At 57.3% G+C, this 21,733-nt stretch overlaps 1 protein-coding gene and 1 non-coding gene across 13 annotated transcripts; one reads left to right on the top strand and one right to left on the bottom strand.

The window, feature by feature from the left end:
• The first annotated feature begins 10 nt into the window (after nt 1-10).
• On the top strand, nt 11-92 carry TRNAS-CGA (transfer RNA serine (anticodon CGA)). The gene has a single exon. It is a non-coding gene; the product is annotated as a tRNA-Ser (tRNA).
• Nucleotides 93-596: 504 nt separating this feature from the next.
• RNF41 (ring finger protein 41) lies at nt 597-21,615 on the bottom strand. Of its 12 annotated transcripts, none has more exons than XM_075133848.1 (10): nt 21,508-21,615; nt 19,122-19,302; nt 18,379-18,558; nt 18,147-18,228; nt 16,132-16,317; nt 6,535-6,647; nt 4,031-4,302; nt 3,100-3,235; nt 2,711-2,814; nt 597-2,210 (listed from the first exon to the last, which is right to left on the bottom strand). In XM_075133848.1, the coding sequence occupies exons 6-10, from the start codon at nt 6,622-6,624 to the stop codon at nt 1,859-1,861; spliced, it is 954 nt and encodes a 317-aa protein (XP_074989949.1). In that variant the 5' UTR covers nt 6,625-6,647; nt 16,132-16,317; nt 18,147-18,228; nt 18,379-18,558; nt 19,122-19,302; nt 21,508-21,615; the 3' UTR covers nt 597-1,858. The 12 variants fall into 12 exon arrangements, with proteins under 12 accessions (XP_074989949.1, XP_074989951.1, XP_074989955.1 ...); XM_075133850.1 differs by lacking the exon at nt 18,147-18,228 and adding an exon at nt 8,067-8,164; XM_075133854.1 differs by lacking the exon at nt 16,132-16,317.
• Nucleotides 21,616-21,733: the final 118 nt, after the last annotated feature.

The raw sequence follows: 21,733 nt of genomic DNA, 5'->3' as shown, positions 1-21,733 counted from the left end.
TGGCGCGGGAGTCACGGTGGCCGAGTGGTTAAGGCGTTGGACTCGAAATCCAATGGGGTTTCCCCGCACAGGTTCGAATCCTGTCCGTGACGCCGACCCCGTTTTTGCGGGGACTCCCGGGGCCGCCTCGAACGGGGCCGCCGCGGAGTGGGGGGGGAGCGGTCACACGTGGGGGGCCTCCCGTCCCCGGTACCCGCTCTTTTAACGGCGGGGGCAGCGGGGCTCTGAGGGGGGGTTAGTCCTTTTGGGGGACCATGCCGTGGGGGGGCTGCAGAGCCGGGTAGAGGGGACCCCCCCAGCGGCTGGAGCCCCCCGGGACCCTCAGCCCCCCCAGGGAGCCCCGTGGCGGGGGCCCGTCGCTCCCGGGGGGGATCCCCGGCCGGAGGGAGCCGCAGCGCCCGGGAAAGGCGTTTATTGATCCCGGCAACACAAAGAGACGGGAGGGACCCGGCGCAGCCCCCGCGAGATGGGGAGGACCCCCCCAAACCCACCCATTTTTCACATGGGACTGAGCCCCTTTGTCAAACCCCGCCGTGTCCTCCCTGGCGGGGGGTTTCGGGGAGCAGGCGCAGAGCCCCAAGGCGCCGAGACGCCAATAAAGCAACCAGAACGCTGTTTATTGATCACTTAAACCCCTGCCTCCCGCCGGGCACCGCGCCGAGCTGCGGCCGGACCCGAGCAGTACAGACACCGGCCGAGAGAGTACTGTAAAAAACAACAAAACAAATGCAAATAAATTAAGTTCCCAACAAGTAAACGTAACCAGGTTCTGAGGTGCCTGTCCACGATACTTCAAAAATAAAATAAAAGGGGGGGAAATAAAAACAAGAAAAGGCCAAAAAAAGTACAAAAAAAAATACAGAACCACAGTCACAAGTGTCTGGAAAAGTAACACCAGTAACAGCAGAGAAAGCAGAGCCAAACACCGGCAAACACAGGGCAGGACGGCGTCTCGGGGCAAGGCGGGAGGGTGGGAGATGCCCGGGGGACTGCGAGCTGGGGGGGGAGTGGGGGGTCCGGCCTCTCCCCGGGAGGAGAGGGGCTGGGGCATGCACGGAGAGAGGAGCCCCAGGGCTGCACGGCACCGTGCCAGGGGAAAGGCTGGTCCCCGACACCGAGTCCCCCCACGTGGTGGAAGGCCCAAGCCCTCGGTGGGCGCCAGGGGCTCGTCCGTGGCTGGTTTGGCTCCAGGGGGCCACAGGTCGAGCAGGGCTTGGGCAGGGGCGACGCTGACAGCACCCAGCTCGGGGACTCCCCCCGGCCAAGCCCCTTCCCCAGCCCGCAGGGGATGGGGGAGCGGACCCCGCTGCGTGGTCGGAGGCAAGGCTCGGAGAGACGGTGGCAGAGATGCCGGAAAGCGAGGCGGAAAATCCAGAGAGGGAGAAAAAGCCCAGGGAGGATTCGGCCACCGGAGAAGCCAGAGCTGGCAGGGGCCGCGGGGTCAGTCCACAGCAAGAGCTGAGCTGGGCCTTGGGGTTTGGGCTGGACCAGGAGCCGGGCTTTGGGGAGGCACCAGCACCCAAACCGCAGGCGGGGTCTGAGGAGTCTGGCAGTACGTGTGGAGCGCTTGCTCCTTCTCTCCTTGAAGGACATCGAACGGGGAAGCTGATCGGCGACGGGCGAACGTGGAGGGGCTGCAGCGCGTGCTCACCGCTGGGCCAAGTGTTTGAGTAGTATTTGCCAGAGGCATTTAATCGTTTCAGCTAGGAAGCAAGAGGTTCGAGGGAACAGTGCCCTAAGAAAACCATGTCGGTGATTAGGGAACACCAGCAGTTTTGGCCGGCTACCCCCGGCCTCCACCTCTGCACCTTCCCCCTCCTCTCCCTCGTCAGCACGGAGCGTTTCTCTTTGAAAGTCCTTAGATTTCCTCCACTCCGTGTGCAAATATCATCACCAGTCCCGGCTCTAGCACCATGTCCTCGCCCATGTGCTGGTTTTCGCAGGCCATCACCACCACCGCCTGCTTGCCGGGGATGCGCTTGGCCACATAGTTCTCGTAGTACCGCCGGTTCATCTGGCGGGTCTCCAGCGTGGCCAGGCCCTGCGGCCAGTTCCGCTCGTGGGCGTTCTCGATCAGCTCGTTAATGATGGACGTGGGGCAGCCACTCTCCACCAGCGAGCGCTTGATGACGGCCTGCAGCACCGCGTCCGGCGTGGAGATCATTCCACCCCACCGCGTCACGCGGGCCGGCTGCAGGGAGTTCACCCACCTGGTGACAGACGGGACACGCGGTCAGCAGCACCCATTTTTGGCGGCTCCCCACCAGCATCGAGGAGCTGGTCCTCGCCTCCATTTCCCCACCTACCCCTCCCCTGCTTCCACCCCCGGACAGGACCCAGCTGCGGCATTCAGCTCTGCTACTCCCTCCCCAGAGGGAGGGCAAGAAGGGATGAGAGGAGAAGCTGCTTCCTCCGGCCCTTCTCGCAAGGAGGAAGGAATCCGGCAGCTTCCTGCTCGGGGGCAGGATGCAGGTGGAAGAATAAAAACGGTCCGAACCCATTGTGCAAGCAGCTCACGTGCCGCTCCCCAGCACAAACACCCCGCAACTGCCCCCCTTGTTTTTGTGAGGCATTTTCTTCTCAAACCACGCCTTCGGCACTTCAACCCCCCTCAAATCCGTCAGCGAAGCCGGCGGACTCCCAGCTCCGCTCACGCCCCGACGCAGGGCTCCCCAGCTCCTCCCCGACCAGCACGGGAACCAGCACTTACTCCAGGATTTCATTGTACTCGATGGTCTCCTCCAGGTTCTGCAGGTTGGGGTTGACGCTGCGGATGGCGCGCATGTAGGCCTTCAGCAACTGAATGTCCCGTTTCTACAACAGGCAGGACACAGCGGCGTTTGCAAAAAGGAGCCAGCACGGCGGCTACACGTCACGAGACCAGACCCCACGTCTCGAAACACGTCCCTCCCCGTCGGCTCAGCCACCATCCCAGCGGCTGGACGAGAGGGGTGCAGAACAGCAGCGGAGCCCCGGCTGCTCTGCAGCCGCTTTCTTCGTCCGCGAGCCTTTTTCGGTGTTTGGTGTCCAAGCAGGCGAGACCGACCCTTCCCATGAGAGACCCCGCTGCGAGACAGCCCCTCGCACACACGGACCTACCTGCTCGGCCAGCTGGTGCTTGTGCTCTGCTGAGGTCTTCTCCAGCTCAGCGATTCTCGTCTGCTGCTGCTGCACCACAGATCTCAAGTGCTTGATGCAGTTGTGGTTTGGCAGCTCGTCTTTGGGCATTTCCAAGCTGCGGAGCATTACAAACAAAGGTGGAGGCCCCACATTAGGGAAAGTTACACGCCAGAGCACTTGGCATAAGCAGATAAACAGTCTCCAGAACAAATCCAGTCTTGGAGGACTCGCCAAGAGGCCCGGGAAGCCCAGCGCCATAACCTCCCAGAGGTGTAGGAAGGCCTCTTCCCTGCCGAGTCTCAGGGCCAAGCCAAACGGTCTCGGGGAGAGCTATGGGTCGGCAGGCGATGGGGATTTTCCTCCTCCAAAGTGATCAGGGCTCAGAACCAGGTCCCACACTAGGCAGCCCACGGGCCTGCTCCGGTCTCTGACAGTCTCCAAGCCAACAGTCAGTCACCACCCGGCTGGATGCTTACCACACGTGAGCGGGAAGGACATCGGCACCCAGAGCACAAGCGCCGAGGCCAGACCGGCCGCCCACCGCTCCTGGCTCGCGGCAACACGTAGGAGGGAGCAGAGCTCCTGCTGGAACTTGTCCCAGGAGGAATGGCTCTGGGTGGATTCACAAAGGCTCCAGTACCCCATTTCCAGCAGCCAACTGACACCCAAGGCCCAGCAACGAGCCGAAGAGCCAGGGGGCTTTGAACCAAGTTTAAAAAGAAATGGGTTTCACTAAAAATCCTTCCCAACCCTTTCTGCAGCACCATGGCCTTCAAAGCCCTGCTACCCCCGGAGCTCTGCGCCCGGGGGGCAAAAGGGTACCTGGCAGCGAACCCCGGTTTCCTTCCCCGAGCCTGTGCCCCCTGCTCTGCCCACCCTCTGCGGCAGAGCCCCCCGAGGCCATCCTCACCCGCATCCCTGCTCGCAAGTCACCGGGCGCTTTGGATTGTGCTCGCAGTCATTGAGGTGAGACATGAGGTTGTCAAGTCGCACAACTGCCGTACAGCCGAAAACAGCGTTGTCGCAAGTGATCTGCAGCTTCGAGAGCATATTACGCATGATCCGCGGGACGGGGCGGAGGTGGGCAACCGTCACGACGCTGCGGTCCACGGGGCACGTCTGCTGCTGGGAGAACCACTGGGTGATGCAGGCATTGCAGAAGGCGTGCTCGCAGTGAGGAGCCTGCGGAGGGGCAGAGAACAGCCACGCATTACTCAGACCTGGCGGGGAAGTGTGCGCTGGCTCGCGTGTAGAGGAAACCTCGAGCAGAGAAAGGCTCTCAGTCTCCGAGGGGTGCCCAGCAGCTACGTGCTGCCTTGGGGGAGGGAAGCAAAGGGAAGAGGCACCTCCATCACACAAGCAGGCGCGACGCCCGCACAGGGGAATGAGACACCAAAACCAGACCTGCAAAGACCAGAGCCACGCACAGCACCGCCCGCTACAACACAAGCACTGCTGCAGAGCCATCCCCCCTTCCCTTGGAAAAGCAGGTGCCCACCTTCATCCACCTCTGATTTTAGTTCGTGTGCCCAGCCCCACCAAGGGACTCTCCTCCGCCCAGACAGGCGGTGTCTTGCGAGCAGATCAGCTCCCTGGGACAGCGCAGGGACCCCTCAGAGCTCCTGCTCTGCTCCGGCCCAGGAGGTGCTGCCTCCTGAAAGGGCTGAGGGGGCAAGACCGACCGGGATGCTAAATTTAAACATTTTTCCAGGGCAGATTAGAACGTTACTTCACTGTATTTACACAGCTGGGCTCTGCTCTCGCATTCAAGCTGCAGTTGAGAGAGTATTAAGATTGGGGAAGGGGAGCGGGACACGCGCCAGCTCTTTGGACAAGACTGAGCTTTCTTCCGCAGAGCAGAAACGCAGAGTTACAGGAAGGTCAGACGCGTTCAGAGCTACGTCTCATTTACAGGCTGTTCCCTCAGCGCCTTGCAGGCTGCCCTGCACCAGCCGACAAAGGCAGGCAAGGATTGCAGGACGCACGCTGAATTAGGGTTCACCCATTCAAGCTCCAGGACCATCTTGGGAGTTTTAGTGCAGCCTCTGTGGCATCGCAGCTCGAGCCAACCAGCCCAGCGCAGGGCTCTGAGCCAGTGGGCAGCACGTGCCAGGCTCCGGCACAGGGACAGCCACTCCTCTCCCTCGCGTCTTCCCGAAGTCCCGCTCTCTGAGGCTTCGGCTTTCCACTGTCCTCCACAAAGCTGGCCTCTCCGCTCCCCTTGCGGTGTTTTATCCTCTCAAGCCCATGCTCACCCCCCTGAAGTTCAGTGATTGGGGTACCCCAGTGTCACCACGTGCAGACTGGAGATGCGACAGATAAATCACACCAGTTTCACTGGTCACTGCACCGAGGGTCACGCCGTGCCCGTAACACGGGGACGGGCTCTGGGGAATCTCCATCCTTGGAGATACTGAAATCCTGGGGCTGGATACGGCCCTGAGCCCTCTGAGGCATCACTGGAGGTGGCCCCGCTCTGACCAGGCAGAGGGACCTCGCTGGAAGGAGGAGCAGGGGAAGAGACCTCAGGAATTTGCTCCCTGCAAACCAAGGCTGGTCAGAGAGCACAGCTTGTGCCTAGCTACAGACTCAGCCTCATCGCAGCTCCCGTTACTGCGGTGCTGGCAGGAGCAGGAGGGCTGGCATCCAACAGACAGGCTGTTGAACACGCTTAAGAAAAGCCTGGGAACGAGGGAGTTTCTGATATCACATTCTTAAAAGGAGATTTAAATAAACCTGCTTAAGAAAGCTGCAACTTTCCCTCTGGTTTATGCGATGGCCTGTGATCGTGTTCACATGTTGACAGACTTTTTAAAATCAAAACTTGTTTGACGTAAGAGATTAGTGTAGCCGGAAGGTGCTAACACACGACTTTCACGACAATAGGGTGCAGTTCCACACATCCCCAGCCCACTGGCCCAGGGTGGGCTACAGCGCACAGCCCAGCCCCTCTGGGATCCCCATCGGGCAGCTTACCAGCACGGCACAAAGCACAGCTTTTGTGATGCGGTTCATTATTAAGTGATGAAACTGCAATTATTATGCACGTGTTTCAGATTAGCTCAGTTTTATTTTAATCCGTTTTATTTCAAATGAAGCTGGATTTACGCAGAGGGTACTGAGCTACCCAGCACATGGCCACAGCTCGGCCAGTGTAGGAACAGGACATCCCCCAAACCCAGAACTTCAGCTCATTTCCACCAGCACTCACACAACCGCAGACTTTTATCCCTGGTGCTGCTTCCTTACCCGTGCTGTTGCCTTAAACCATTAGTAGGAAAGTTAAGAATCCATTGAGCTCACCTAATGCACACGCTGTGTGCGGCGCCCATCATCTGATCAAGACATCTAGAAGTCTGGAGTTGCAATCGGAGGCTTTCAGTAGCCACAGTCAGTGCTCAGACGGAAACCTACCTGAACCGGCTCCTCCAGGACCCCGCTGCAGATGGGGCATATAAGGTCTTCATCAACATCCCCCTGAAAACGTGCTACATCATACCCCATTGCTCATCACCGATGCCAGAACCCTGGGGAGGGAAAAAGAAGAGTGATTAGGAGCAGTCGAGCATCCCATGCCGTCTGGACAAAGCAGGTCCCGGCCCTCACAACATCCTAGTTCCCAAATTTCGGCGCTCTCCTCCCAACAGGCAGGCAGTTGGGTAGCCCCGGGCACGGCTGGAGCTCACAGCCAAGCGCCGTACAGAGGAGTGCGCAGGGGGAAGCGGCCTCAGCCCCCTTTGTGTGTGCTGAACTGCTCCTCCGTTTTGACGCGCTGCTAGCATTGCTTCTCTCCCACACAGGTTATTACTAATCCTGCTGCAATCTTTCTACTTGCTGGTTGTTGGGGTTGGCTTTGCACAGTTCTACTTGTTTATAGAGGACAGCACAGGGACACCTCTAACGAGCGAGCAGTGGGATCCATGCCAGGGACTGTTCCTGGGTGCAGCCAGACACCCGCATCGGCTGTGGAGGAACCAGCTCCTTCCCTGGGAACAGCAGCCCCGCTGGCTCCTGGCACCCCAGCTGCCTGCTGCAGGTATTGTCCTCTGCTGCCGTCTGCAGCAGCTTTCCCATTCGGCCGAGCAGACACAGAGTGAAGACGCTCAACACCATCTGCAGCAGAGCGTGACCTCAGCTGGGTGCTCCAGCGCCTGGACGAGGAGTCCCCAGGACTCGCCAGAGCTGCCGGGGCTCCTGCTCCCCGCACGGAGGGTGTGGAGCCCCGAGAGCAGCCCCTGCGGCACAAAGTCCCCGTCCCTCCCCGCCGGGGATGGCATTCCCAGGTAACACTGTTCACCAGCTTCTGACACCATCTGCCAGAGGCCGACCTTGACCAGCACACCGGCAGTGAGCGGTTCCTCTGCGGCTTGTCCCTCAAGAGCCAGCTCCTCCCCTCCCATTCTCACCAACATCAAACCGCTATACAGATTCACACTGCCCCTGGCTCCAGATAAAGGAGTCCCTACCCCAAATACAAGCAGAAGCCAAGAGGGGACGGGAGGTGTGCGAGGGCACATGGACGCTGCACGAGGCTCTGAAACCACCCTCCATGCGGTGAGGAGACTGGAGCATGGCAGCACTTCCAGCTGTGCAAACACCGGGCACATCTACCTGCTCTGCAGGGCAGGCAGGGACTCGCCCTGCTGCTGCGCCACAGCCAGATGTGGCCACCCAGGCACGGCCAGCGGTGCCGGGCTCCTGCACCTCGGCAGAGTTGCTTGCACAACACCGCGTACCTCCCCAGCCAGCTCTTTGGCTCTAGACAGACACAGCAAGCAGAGCTGGTTGTGGAAACCACTGTGTCTGCTCAGCTAGAGCAGCCAGGGAGGAGAGAAGGTGATGGATGGGCAGAAAGGGAGGCTGTAGGTAACGCAGTCGCTTCATGGTTGGCCCTTGGGACCCTCCCCAAGTCAAAGGGCAGCAGGGAGGAACTTCAATCAACTCACAGGACGCTCTGAAAGTCAGACAATCTCTCAGCTCCACGTGCGGATGGATTCTTTCCTTCCACAGAGCAGGCACAGACAAAAGACTCCTCTGACGGAGGCTGGGGTGGGGAAAGTCCCTGTGTCAGTTTGCAATTCAGATAACAAGATTAACGGCTGCAGGCTGGAGGGAGAACCGATCTCGAGCAACTAGGATCGGCTGCTCTTAAACCTTCCCACGCCTTTGGACAGATGCTGCTCCCCTCCACTGGGAAGGAACCCAAATTCCTTCCCATCCCTTGATGAGCCACTCGCACTGCAAGTCTCAGCACCTCCAACACATTTACATTGGGTTCAAACCAACTGGAAGGGCAAACAGGGATGTGGAGGACCCAGCACAACAGCTCCTGGCTGCCAGCTGAGCCACAGCACCCGTGCACCCTGCTAGCCCCCCACCATAGAGGTGCTTCACTTTGCAGCTGGGACCATTCTGACCTCCTCTGTGGCTCAGTGCTCGGGCACTGGTTCATGCCCTGGTGTCTTAACGGGCCTCTGAATCCAGACGCAGCTCCACGAACAGCCTGCCCTCTCCTTCTGCTTGGGAGACACAGCACCTGCTCCTGCACGGGCACTCGGGTATCGCCGTGGAACGGCGCTGGGCACCGCTTCTTCAGAACCGCACCTCCTAGCAACTCGGCTTTCTTTGTCTTTCGCTTCCGAATTCCAACATCATCCTTCCAACAATCAGCTGGGCAAGACACTAAACGTCTTCACATCCACTCAGGAAAGAGCCAAGCGGAGGGCAAAACACAAGCACTGAAAGCCAGCCTTGCCATCTGCCAAACAGAAGCCACATCAAAACTTCCTCCAGAAAAATTTCAGCACCTGCACGAGTCTGAGCGCCCCTGAATTCTTCTCGTTCCTCGACCCAGCTGTTCCCCCTTCTGCCAGAGATCATCTGCGGGGCTCTGCCAGCACGCTGAAGCAAGGAGCACCCTGCTGCTGTCGCGAAGCAGAAACAGGAGAGCTGAAAACGTCTGCAAATGCTCGAGTGAGATGGAGCTGGCAACCCAATCTCCCTCCTGCCAGATCCAGCGGTGAATTAATGACCGGGCCCCGCAGGATGCTGGATACACTCCTCCTTCCCTGGGCTCAGCAACCTGCAGGATGGCCCCGAAGAAGGTATCGTATAGCTAATACGAGCAAGCCCTACTTGCGCAGCGCTTCTCAGCAAGAGCGATGATTCACGGGCTGCAGGGATCCATCATGTGCTGAACCGAAGCACAAAGAGCTTAGAAAATACCTTTCCTGGAAGGGCTTGCAGAGGCGCTCAGACACCAGGGTGAAGTCGAGCCAAACCATCTGCAACACGGGCAAGACACCATACAGGGAGCGAAGGCTGAGCAGGAACCCAGACAAACCCACTGCTACAGGAAATTGCTTCTGCAGTAAACAGCAACTGCCACCTATGATTATACTTGATTTAAGCGAATGAGCTTCCCAAATCCTGCCCTCTCCAAACACGCACAGCTTCTCGACCCCAGCACCCCTGCCTCCCTAGGGCTGGGCAGGGAGAGGGGATAGTTCGCACAGATCAGAGGCCAGTCTCAGAACTGGGCTTTAGCCCAAATTACAGAGAAAAGCCGGCATAAGTCACTTTTTCCCCACTTCCCTCCACGTCCCTTGTCATCATACTCCTGCCTTGTCTTTGTAGATTGTCATCTTCTTGGCCTGGGGACTTCGAGTGCCTGCACGCTGCTCAACACAGAAGAGATCTACATAGCAACAAGGGCTTGATGGTATCAGAGAGGATCAGTAATTAACAAGTCAAAAGCACTTTGACATTCCTACCCTTACCCAAAGCCTCCTCAGCATCCACCAGCCGAGACAAAGGTTCCTAATAAGCCCTTGGGGAAGTAGAGGAGAGGAAAGCGGAAGGCAACAGCTCACTCCCCAGCTTAGAGCAGCGCTGCACCGAGGACAGCCCCAAGCCTGTCCCATCCCCACAGCGGGGACCCCTCATTGCTACGGAGGGGCCAGCATCTCATCTCAAGCCCTGACTTGTGCTGCTCTCCCGCCCTCCCCATAAACCTGCCATTTAAATAGGCAAACATGACATCTAAAAGTTAAGGCAGATCATCACCGTCAACTCCCCCTACTCTGGCCACAGGACATTCATTCCTACATACCCAACGCATTGCAGTTTTGCTCCAAATCCTGGGTAAAAAGGGGCTTCATTCGGTTGACTGGCATGAGCTTACCTCCGCCCTTCAAATGGCAGCGCAGGATCACAGCGAGCAAGGCTGGGCTCCTCTGACCCAAAGCATATCTGCCCGTCTTTCATGTTAGCAGAGATAAGATTTCCGTGGTAATGCTGTGCTGTCTTCCAGCACGATAACTAACTGTTCCTGCCCCCAGAGGAAAATTTAATTGCTGAGAATATTTTTTCTGTTGACAAAAGGAAAAATAATGGCTCAAAAAAGCTCCCCCTCCCCCTTGGAAAAAAAATAATGTCTGCATAGGAGCCCGTGGATTTGTTCCACAGCCCCCAAAGCACATGTTCACATGTTCCCTCCTTTTTGCCACAATATGTTCAAGCCGCTGGATCCCAGACACTCTGGCTGAGCCAAGCTTTCTGCCTGATCGACGGCTCCAGGCACAGTCTGTGGAGCAAGCCAGCATCCACCAGCTCCGGAGGAGCTCTCCGCTCCGCCAGCCCAGGGAGGCTGACTCACCTGGAGCTCGCGGGGCTGTACTTCCTCGCTCCTGCTCACCCACACAGCCCGCTCTCCCCGCTCAACAGCTGTAAGCACACCGGGGCAAGGGCAAGGATCCAGAGTAACCTGGAGAGGGCCTGGCCCTGGACAGCTTTGCTGGGAAAGCAGCGTCTTCCACCAGATCTGACCAGCACGCTGTTGGCTGCGGGTCCTGGGGCAGGAGCAGACACCTGCACCACGCGAACAGCGTGCCAGGCTGTCGGGAGACACTGACTCACTCCCAGGAGCTGACGAGTATGAGTGCGAGCCACACGAGCCAGCACCAGCGCAGAGACAGACAACAGCACTGGAAGGGAAGCGAGTTTCACCCAGGTACATGATGTGCTGGCTACAAAACTCCCCAGGCCCCCAGCCGCCCGGAGCCTGAGAAGGTGAAGGTTTGGAAGAGGCACCCACCCACCCTGAGCCGCGCAGCTGTGCCAAGCGGAACAGGGGACAGGGACGACTCTGCTCTCGCAGCTAGAGCTCACCGAGAGAAACCAACCTGGTCCAAGGCAAACGGCAAATGACAATAGCGAGAACAATGTGATCATGGGAGCGGAGCCAGCACCTACCTCCTAAACACACGGCAAAAAATATGCCTGGAAAAACCAGAGCACAATGGTCAGTAAAGCCAACGACTGGACGAAGCGCAGCGACCACCCCAGGGCCTCGTGTTCGAGCACAAAGGTGTCCAGCTCCTCCCCAGGGACACCAGCCGCTGGCAGCGTCTGCCAGCTCTGCTGCCTGCCCTCCTTTTAGCAGCAGGTCCGCGCAGCCAGCCCCTCTTCCGAGCCGGTATCTGGTGCCAGTTCACTAGGGAAGCCCATCCCTTCTGTGGAAATACAGAAGACCAGACAGAATCCCTTAAGAAGTTAAAGACAAACAAATAAACCAAATCAAACTTAATTAGCCTATGCTGGAAGTCTCCAGTGTCAGGTTTTGCCTGGTTCTCAGGGAAAAAAGACACCATTTTCTCATTATTTCCAATATAAGTGTTGCCAACAGATACCAGAGCCGCATTGCAGCTGGGATAGCTCGGAAGAAACCTGTTCTTTGAGCAATGGTGTTTTTAATAATCTTTCCTAATTTCATCAGCTTTGTGAGCCAAAAGAAATAGAATTAAAACCAGAAAGCAAGGGGGAGGGGAGGAAAGGGAGAGAAAACAACATATGGATGCAAGAGGGGCTGTTCCGTAGCAGTTAAAGCCCAGCATGGGAGCCAGGACACCAGCGATCTTCTCACTGGTTTGCACTGTGTGTGTTCTGGGGCACCACGCTTTGTTGTCTCTGTTTCCCTGCTGTGAGTAAATACATAACATCTCCGGGGGGCTGCACGGTTTCTGAAGCAGTCTTGCTGCCACTGGAAAGTTCCCAGGGGGGGAAAAAAGTGACCCAGAAACTTAAAGAAGTCAAAGTTTTGCAGCAACTGGCTCCCAGCCCCCAGGACCTGCATCCATTTAAGGTGGCCTCTGCTCCCAGGAGTCCAGGTCACACCAAGGAAAGAGGCTGCCGGCACCGCCGGTGGGACAGCAGAAGACCAGGGACAGCCAGTCGCCGGGACAGAGCTAGAGAGCAGAAGCTGCCCCGTCGTATCTGGGAGGGAGCGCAGGGGCTCTGCGGGGGGCTGACGCTCGGCTGAAGCACTTTTGCTCACTCCCAGGTGAGGAGGCCGCTCGGATAGGATCAGGGCTGGCGCCAGGACGCAGGCGAAAGGGCTCTGCTCAGCCGGATCTCTGGTCTGACAAGCAAATTGAAGACGGAAGAGTCATCAGTGTTGAAGCTGTGCCCACGTCCGTGCCTTGCAGCTTTAAAGCAGCTCCTAAGTGACCTGACACCATGGAAGTTTCACAGGAAACCCTCACGTCAGCAACCAGAGCTGGCTCCAGCGACAGCAGCCTGTTCCGGTACAACGGGATAGGATTCACCAGCCCAACGACAGTCACTGCGGAGAGCTGTGACGGTCTGTTGCTCTCCTGCGAGCGACCCAGTTAGTGCAGCCCAGCTGGCCAGGGGCAGCTTGCCAAGCCCGGGTGATTACTTGCCTGCCCTCCTGCCAGCACCGCTCACTGCGGCTCACATCATCCCCTGGCATCCGAAGTCTGTGCATTTTAGAGCACAGCACGGTCAGCAGCTGTGACGAACTCGCTGGGCCCCCGCAAGCCACATACTTGAGATGAGTGCCCAGCGCACGGCCACCCTGCTCCGGCTTAGAGCCACCCGGCAGTCGTGGGGCACTGGGGACCCGTCAGCCAGCACCAGCACCAGCCCCCAGTGTCACACAAGGAAGGAAGAGCGGTCTGAAACTGAGGATTAACAAGAACAATATTGGATCCGAACATGCAGCATAATCTAAAGCTGGCTAAAAGTCCCTCTGCCTGACCTAGTTGTCCAGCGACCCAGTTTCTAAACCACGCAGCACAGCGGGACAGAAACAAGCCCAGTGCATGTTGCGCATTCCTGGCTGCAGCCACTTCCCTGCGCTGCTGGGCCTGGCGCTCGCTGGCACCCAGGCTGAGCACAAATCCAAACTTTGCCCTAATCTGGAACTGCGAGCTCTCTGCTCAGATACAGGATTTAAAGGCAAGGAAGATCTGGCACAACGTACATCCCATAACTCCTTTGGAAACGACACACCAGCAGCGCAGGTCCGGCTGCCGTATCCCCCATGGCTCCTCCGCCTGGGGCTGTGCACCCAGCACCCACGTGGATGGGAGTCGCACAGCTGCGCGTTACGGAAACGTGAAGGCAGCGAGGAGAAGGGACGCTCGGTTTCTTGAGACACAGGCTGGGGGCCAGCCACCTTCCCTACTGCGCTCTCCTCGCTGCACGGGGCTTCGGCAGCTGTCGAGCCCCACAGACCTGGCCAGACCGTTCCAAGCGACTGCATTTATAGCCTTGACTCGCGTCAGACCTTCCTGGTCTTTCCGATCATTACCTTGACTTTTCTGGCACAAAATTACACCCCGTGCTCACCCGTGTTACGCGCTGTTCGACAGAGCAGATCTGATTTCAAAAGACAGCACCAAAACCGAGTGGGGTCCAGAGTCCACCCCGCACGGGCAATCCCCGGGCTCAGCCACGCGCTGTCTCGTGCTCAGCGCTACCGGCGAGGTCTGGAGAGGCAACGCAGCGGCCGCAGGATCAGGTTCGTGGCATTGCTCTGCCTGTTCCTTTGCTTCTTCCCATTTTGTTGGCATCTGGCTTGCCTGCGTGTGTGGAATGAGCCTGCATGGTTTAGTGGTTTTCCCAGGAATTTCTGCGTGCGTTTGAGACATCTATGGGCCACGAGCTTAAAAACCGCTGGCGCAGAGGAGGGTGCTGGTCTGCGGGCCAGGACAGTCGCTTCACCTGCCTGACTGCAGTTTCTCCATCAAGAGTAACTGGTGAAGAGCAGCAGATACAACAAACCAGTTCTGCCTGCATGCACGCCACCAGTAACCACCAGCTGCTTGGCCTGTGCCTAATTAACCACCCCACTAATGACACCAGGGAGCAGCAGCACTCCCTCCCCACCAAAAAAATTGATCAGACACTCAAGCAGCCTCAGCTGAAACGTGACTCTCTCACTCCTCTCCAGCATTAATACCCAGGGCCTCTAATTGCTGTTGCACATACCCAGGAAGCAGACAGCAATTTAAAGTAATTTACGCTCCACTCGCAGGAAAAGCCAACGAAGCAATCCTAACAGCAAGGCCAGTTTCAGGGAAGAGCCCGGCAAGCCTTCGTGCTCTGCGATACGGCAGCGTTCAAGCAGCGCTGCTCTGCAGCACGAGCTGTTAAACTCCACACACGGACCAGCACCTCAGCGGAGCCGCGCTCCAGGCTCCAAGGGAACGACGACACCAAGGAGTTGGGTTTGATTACACGAACTGGTATCTTGATTCTTGCTTACTAATCCTTTAAAGGGTTACCACCCGCTTCAACACACTTGTTGAGCTAATGTACTTGTTTTGGAACAATGGTGGCATGAGTTAATTCATTCCTTCTCCAAACCGTGTTTCTTTCAGCAGGAGCAAAACCCGATGGATTCAGCATGCTCGCTGCAGTCCCTCCCACACCTGAAATAACCGGTACCCCCCAGGCCTAAAACTTTTCTTAGGTGGAAGTATTTCTTCAAAGTGTTTTAACCAGTTAGCAGAGACTTCAGGAATGACTGACTGTAATCCACAAAGTTTTAGTACATACTATTTTGATTCAAGAGGCCACAGGCAAAACACATAAAAATATTACTCATTATTTGCTAATTAAAAGCCAAAAGCATTGAGAGTACAAATCTAACAGCTCTTTCCACGAAGATTTTTTCTCCAGTGTTGATCTTCTGTTTGACATTAGCTCACGTCCAGAGAGCAAAACTTTCCAAAGGAACAAAAAAAAAAAAAAATCCCTTTTTCTAAAAAGCCCTTTGCAAGTCAAAGGAAGCTTTTGCCCAAGTACACACAGGCAAACAAGATCAAAAGGAAAGCGGGGTTAAACAATCGTTCTCGGTTGTATAATAGGAGGAAAACACATCAATCGTGAGGCCCTACCCATGTTCAAGATCCCGTTTCGGTAGCTGGTGGAAGGACAAACAACGTGTTGAAGAGCTCCTATTGCTTAACCCCTGCAGAATCAGGCTACAGGGCTTTGCCACCCAGCAAGGCCGTTCCTTGTTCTGGGAAGCTCTTCAGGATCACTAAAGCCCAGCTGATAGCCCTGGGAACACCTACAGGCATCATGCCTAACACTGGCAGCGCCTCAAAATCCCACGACATGAAACAACACTACTGGTACCAGAAAAGCACAGCCAGCCTGCAGCCTCTCCCAGCTGGGACCCAACAAACTCATCCTGTTTTCTGTACTTTTAATGCCTTGAGAGGATTTAAGCGAAAGAAGCTGGAGGCAGAAGAGCTTGCTGGGGAAATCAGCCACCTCGAAAAAGGAAAAGAAAAAAAAAAATAATCTTTGGGAAGTTCCTCGCGGCGGCCCTGGCAGTGGCGCGGCTCTCAGCACACCAAGCTCCCATCGCGCTGTGCGGACAGTGTCCCCTCTGCTCTACAGAAGCAAAGGACAATCCAACAGGGACGTGGACAAGGGCATTATCCCCTCGGACTGGGCAAGGCTCATCGGAAAAAGCAAGCCAAGCAGCCCAGGTAAAACTGCGGTGCCCCGTCCTCCTGCCTCCAGCACAGCCCGCTCGCTGGCGCGCGCCCGGCACAAGACAGCTTTTCTCCATCCCATCCCCAGTTCCACGGATGGAGAACTGAAACGGCAGCTCTCTTCCAGAGCCGTGGATGAGCAGGAGCAACATCCACAGACCAGCTCAAACCCCTGCTCCGCTCCAGCCACCCTTACCTTCAGCCTGCGAGGAACATGACAAGATCTCCCGGGTTGCCAAGTCCTTGGCGCTGCATCGAGACCTACAGCCCTATGAAACGCATATCAAGAATCGCAGCTGATTGCAAGGCTCTGCTTCGGAACTGGAAGCAGCTCAGGGAACGCAGTTTGTTGCTGCAGGTCACTAAGCCATGGCAACGACTTCTGGGGGGAAAAAAAAATAAAAATCACACATTGTTTCAGGAACATCAAGGTCCTGCTCTTTATTAAGACATTCTGACAGGGTGGCCTGACCTGGAGCTGCTGAGCTGCCCACCCAATTCCTGCCACTTCCCTTCTCTACTTTTTTCAGATCAAGCCCTTCCAAAGCTCAGGAATCCAATCTACAGCGGTGAAGGGGCTTTGACGCCTCAGACAGGACTGCCAAAGGGGCAGAAATAACACGCCAAACCCCAGAGATATGCAACAACACGGGGACGACTGGGAGAACACTCAAAGGTCAGCACCACTTTCACGTCAGGGAAGGAAACCTCGTGGCAGATTTCCACAAGCATTATATTCCTCCAAAAATATTTCAACGGGGGGGGATGCACTCCTTTACGGGGCTACACCCACACTTCGTCTCCTGCCCCGGCCGAGCACTCGCCTGCCTTGCAGAGGCTGCGGTACCCCAGCTGCAGTGCTGGGGTGAGACCCTGCCCGGGACCCTCCCAGCGCACGCGGGCTGTCCCTGTCACCGATCAGGGGACACACTTGGCCCAGGTATCGCAAACAGAACCGCAGCCTCCCAAGCCTGAGGTTCCTACACCCCAGGTTTATCAGAGGGAAACCTTCAAGATCCAGGCAGAAACACACATTTTGGGTTTTGTTCTTTCTGCTACGAGCTTAGAATATTCTTCCCACTTGCTGCATTTCGACACTGCGAAGTCTCTTTATTTTGCTTGAGCTCCTGCCTACCAGGAACCCGGGCAGGAACTAAACCAGGCCCTGTGACTCGGGGTACGAGCTCCCATTAAGAACTACTCAAGCCACCAGCTGCCCTCCCCAGCTGTCGCCTGAGCTCTGACATCCCACAAGCCCCACAGATCACGGAGGAATGCGGCGCAGCACGCTGCCGCACCACATCTGCGGGCAGATGCAGCAAGACCAGAGGAAGACGTTGCCGCCAACAGCCCAGAGGCAGGAACCCTGCCCCAGCCTACTTTGGGGGGCTGCTCGTTCCTCACCGGCGACGGCAGAGGCACCGGCAGGCTCTGAGCGGGACGGGGCCTCGTGCACGTGCCGGGCCCTGCACCCACGAGAAGCGGTTTGCCTGGAGAGCGTTCATGGCTACAGATACGGCAGAGAAGGATGCGAGGGTCTGTGAGGCGGGTTTCCCCTCGTTAGATGAGCGGAACAAGCCACTTGTTAACAGCTGGAATTACGCAGCACAGCTTTACCCAGCTCTGCCAAGCCTTTTATTTTCTGGTCCGTTTCTTACAGTGTCAAGACACCAGGAAAATGAAAAGCCTAAACCTGAAGTTAAACTAGTTTATGTTTGGGGTTCCCCCCCCCCCAAAACAGCAGATGTTAAGTCACAGCCACCAAAGTGTCTGTTTTTATAACACGCAGCTATAAAAAGCACCCCGCATCGCGGCTCCGTCAGTAGCCTGTCCCCTCCCAACTCTAACTGCTCCACCAGAAGTGGGAGCGATGCCTTGCCCCAAAGGAAACCACGCCGGGCAGTTTAAAGAGGGGCAGACGTGCTGCTCCGGTACCTGCTGCCGAAAGGCAGACCTGGCAGGCAGGAGGATGCCCGGGAGCCACCCCCTCACCAGCAGCACCCCAAGAGGTCCCAGCTCCTCAAACTGGAGGAGAGGATTCCCAGAGGATTCTTGCGGAGACAGCGCAGCAGCCTGGCCCACACAGGGCGGCCAAGTCTCCACGCTCCCGGTCAGACACACCTTCGACTACCGGCACTACCGTTGTATCGAGCGAGTCCAGACCAGCTGCCACACGGAAACTGTAACGTGAGGAGACCAAGAGCTTTTTACCTGTAGTCTAAAGCATTTGGACGCGAGGGATTTCTTTAGACTTGGTGAATAATCCCATCCTCACAGCAGAACAGCACGGATCCTACTCAGTAAGAAGTGTTTCCTGTTTTCTGCTGCGAGGAGCCCACACAAGCTGCGAAGCCCCAGCAGTTGGCCAGTCACCAAGCCGACTGATCAGCGAGAAAACAGAGGCAGAGACCGCTGAGCAGCGCAACTCACGGCTCGCTTTTACCTTTAGCTCTGTTTGAAGTTCGCTTTGCATTGCCTCCAGCTGTCTCTGCAGCCCTTTGGGATGCCTTTCCAGAACGCCAGATTCATCAGTGGGTTTCGTTAACAAAGCACTTTCCCTGCAAGTCACGGGGAACCTCGCTCTTTCGAGAGCGCTCTGGGAATTCCAGTGTCTGCCCTTCTTCTAGAGCACCAAGTGAAATAAGAGATACAGAAATCAGGCAGGGGCAGTTTTTAAGCCAGTTTGGCAGGCTTTATTTTAAACCTCTGAAATTTAAGGAAGATCTTGCTATTTGCCTGTAGACATTAATTTACAACAAAGGTTCTTTAACGGCTTTGGAGCAAGAGCTGTGTCCTTCACTGTGAACCTGCACAGGCCCGTGAACAGCAGGCTGTGATCTCTAAACGGTGATCTAGGTAGATCTGCCAGGGGAGAGATCAGGCAGCTACAAGCTGCGAGAACAGCCGTACGTGTTGCACCGTCAGCTGCAGCGGGGGGACTGTCAAGGCATACAGAGATCCATCTTGTTAGCAGAGCCAAACCAAAGCTTTCAGATAAATATGACTTCAAAGTTATCGGCAGCAGCCAACTGAAAGCCCTGAAAGCATGTATAAAGCAACACCCCATAAAACTGCTGATGTAACTCTAACTGTTCACGTGTCGGAGGCTCCACGTGTGTGGAGGAAGGACTTAAAACTCAGCCCCCGTGCACAGGTGGAGAAAGTTTTGAGAGGTACTTGGTTTACCTTCCGAGGCAGAATTCCTCCCTAAGTAGCAAAGAGGCAGGGCTGGGCTGGGTTTACTCTTTTCAGGGAGACGCTCCCAATGGCCCATCTTTTCCCCTTCCTCTTCTACAGTTTAAAATGTCGTTCTTCGAGGGCGAAGAGCCGCTGCGACGCAGGAGTCATAAGGCCAGACAGGACAGACCTAGTCACAGGAGAAAAAAAAGGGAAGGAAAAATGAGCATGGTAAAAACTGAGGTGGAAGGCTGTGCCCTGCCCCTCACCCCACTCTCGGGGCCCAGATGAAGACACCTCTCTTCCTCCACACAGGAACTCAGGCCTTCAGCCCCACAGAAGAGAAACCTGCATTTCCCAAAGAGCCTTTGCAACTCTCCTAAAAAGCAGAATAACCTGTGCAGAAACCATCGAGCACCTCAACACGAGCCCCGTACGCCTCCAACACAGATACACGTTTCCCTGGGGACAAGGGTCTGAAGTCGGTCACGAGAACAGAGAACCGCCAGCGCATCTCGGACCGCTCCTTACCTTGTCTTCCAACCATATAAAAAATTACTCTGCCTTGCCTTTTTTTTTTTTTTAATTTAAATAGCAAGAATAAGGGTCGCTCCAGAGCCCCCAGCCAGTCTTAGAGAGCCCTCACGCATCCCAGCCTCCCCGACAGGCTGAACACGACCGAGCCGGTGTCTAAACATCGGTTGCCTCCCCGTGGCACTTCGCTTTGGAAATTCCAGCCCTCGGCCAGAACTCCGCTTGCCTCAAACCCCCACCTCACTCAGCCGGGAGAAAAGCTGGGATTAGAGGCGTTTCCAGCAGGATCGCTGCACTGCAGGAGTGCACCGTGTGCCAGGAAAGAAACATTTGCCCAGTAGGTAAAGTCTCAGCTTTTAAGTTACGCAATCCTGCTAAAAATAGTTTCCCCAAATGCCACCTTAAGATCTTCTGACACAAATCCAAGCTTTTCTTGCAACTCCTCTGCTCGCTCTAGCGTTGCAAAAATTGACAGCAGGGAAGCCTGAATTGGAAAAAACTGCTTTGGTTTTATCTGCTGGTCTCGGCAACAAGGATAAAACCGGCTCAGGAACACCCCCGGACATTACCACTGCGCTGAACCGGGCACGATGACACCCAGCCCCCGAAGCCACCACAGGCAGCTTTATTATTACTATAACAAAAAAGTTTGTGATGCTGTTGCATTTTTTGACCTTTTCACATTTATCACTTAAAACTGTATTAAAAAAAGACGAGATGCTGCCGAGCTCAGGTGCTTACAGTCGAGACGAGCAGCAGTACACGGCCTGCTCTGTGAAACCTCGTCGCAAATAAAGCCTTGTCCCATTTAATTACCGACTTCCCTCTACTTCCTACCCTCCCCAAACAGACAGACAGGCTTTGTGATGTGCTCTGGAGGTCAGGCCTCCAAGAACGGGGAAGCTGTGTGTTCCCCACATTCCTTTGTCATGAGCGACGGGCGCTCTCCTGCCACGGCTGCTGTGCAGGGGGTTCCCCACCCCTCGCCCGGGAGGGCCCCGGGGATCAGGGCGGCCGAGCCCTCACTGCACTACAGCAGCACCCAGAGGCTGCAAATAATTTGTCATCGGAGCAACTTGCAGCCCAATTAAAGTCTTTCCATCAAAAGCTACCAGAAGAGGAATTGCCGGTGACGTCCAGCCGTACTTACGGCGCTGCATCATCAGGTGGGACCAGCACCTTGGCAGGCCACCGTGGCTCGCTTTTTTGTGTTACTCCACCTTTCCAGCCACCACCTCGGAACGTGCTCACCGAGCCCCGCGAGCGCGTCCCAGCCCGCCCGGGCTCCACCAGCCGGGGACACACGTACGAGGGCAGAGACCAAAGCCAAGAGCTTCTCCTCCAGACCAGGCTGTCAGAGACGGGGCCGCCGGCACAAAGACCCCGCAGCGCCGGGGGCCGCACCCCCCTCCCGGGGCTCCTTCCCCCTCATCGCTTCCCCCACGGGGGGGTTTCACGCCCACCCCCAGCAGCTCCCTCCCCAGCCGGGCCCGGCCTCCACCCCACACAGGCCCCAGGAGCACCGGGCTCCTGCCGGCCCGGACCCGGCTCCACGAGCCCCCGAGCCCCGGCCCCGGGGCCGCAGCGGCCCTCGAGGCCCTTCCGCGAGCCCCGGCCCCCACCCCCCCGCTCCCACCCACCGCTCTCGGTGCTGCCGGGGCCGCATCGCCCCTCCAGAGAGCCCCTAACGCCGCCCCACCGCCCCCAGGGCGCCCCCGGCCCCCCAGGGCCTTCCCCGCCAGCACCATCCCGCTCCCCCCGCAGCGCCCGGTTCCTTCCCCGGGGCGGTCCCCGGCTCGCTCCCCCCCCACGGCCCCCCTCTCCCCGCAGCCCCCCAGAGCGCGGCCCCGGCCTCACGTACCGCCTGCCGCCCGGGCCCGGGCCGGCTCCGGGACGCCGCGGGGCTCAGGGGCGGCCGCGGCCTCCACCGCCTCCCCCCGCCCGGCCCCGCCGCGCTGCTACGCAACCCCCGCCCCGCCGGAAGCTCCCGCCCCGCCACGGGCCGGAAGCGGCGCTCTGGCCGGCGAGAGGCGCCGAGGGGCCGGAACTCGCTGGTCGGGGCGGGCTCTATGAGCCGCGCGGGGCGG

This window comes from Calonectris borealis, chromosome 30, assembly GCF_964195595.1.
Source record: "Calonectris borealis chromosome 30, bCalBor7.hap1.2, whole genome shotgun sequence".
Lineage (NCBI taxonomy): Eukaryota > Metazoa > Chordata > Aves > Procellariiformes > Procellariidae > Calonectris > Calonectris borealis.
Note: the sequence above shows the minus strand (reverse complement) of the source record. Positions and strands in the feature narration are given on the sequence as shown.

Excerpts from the sequence above, each read along its gene's own strand:
- RNF41 (XM_075133848.1), bottom strand. The coding sequence starts at position 6,624 with ATGGGGTATGATGTAGCACGTTTTCAGGGGGATGTTGATGAAGACCTT. Across the intron at positions 4,303-6,534 it reads TCCTGGAGGAGCCGGTTCAG|GCTCCTCACTGCGAGCACGC; the intron begins GTAGGTTTCCGT and ends GCCCCTCCGCAG. Across the intron at positions 3,236-4,030 it reads ACTTGCGAGCAGGGATGCGG|CTTGGAAATGCCCAAAGACG; the intron begins GTGAGGATGGCC and ends AATGCTCCGCAG.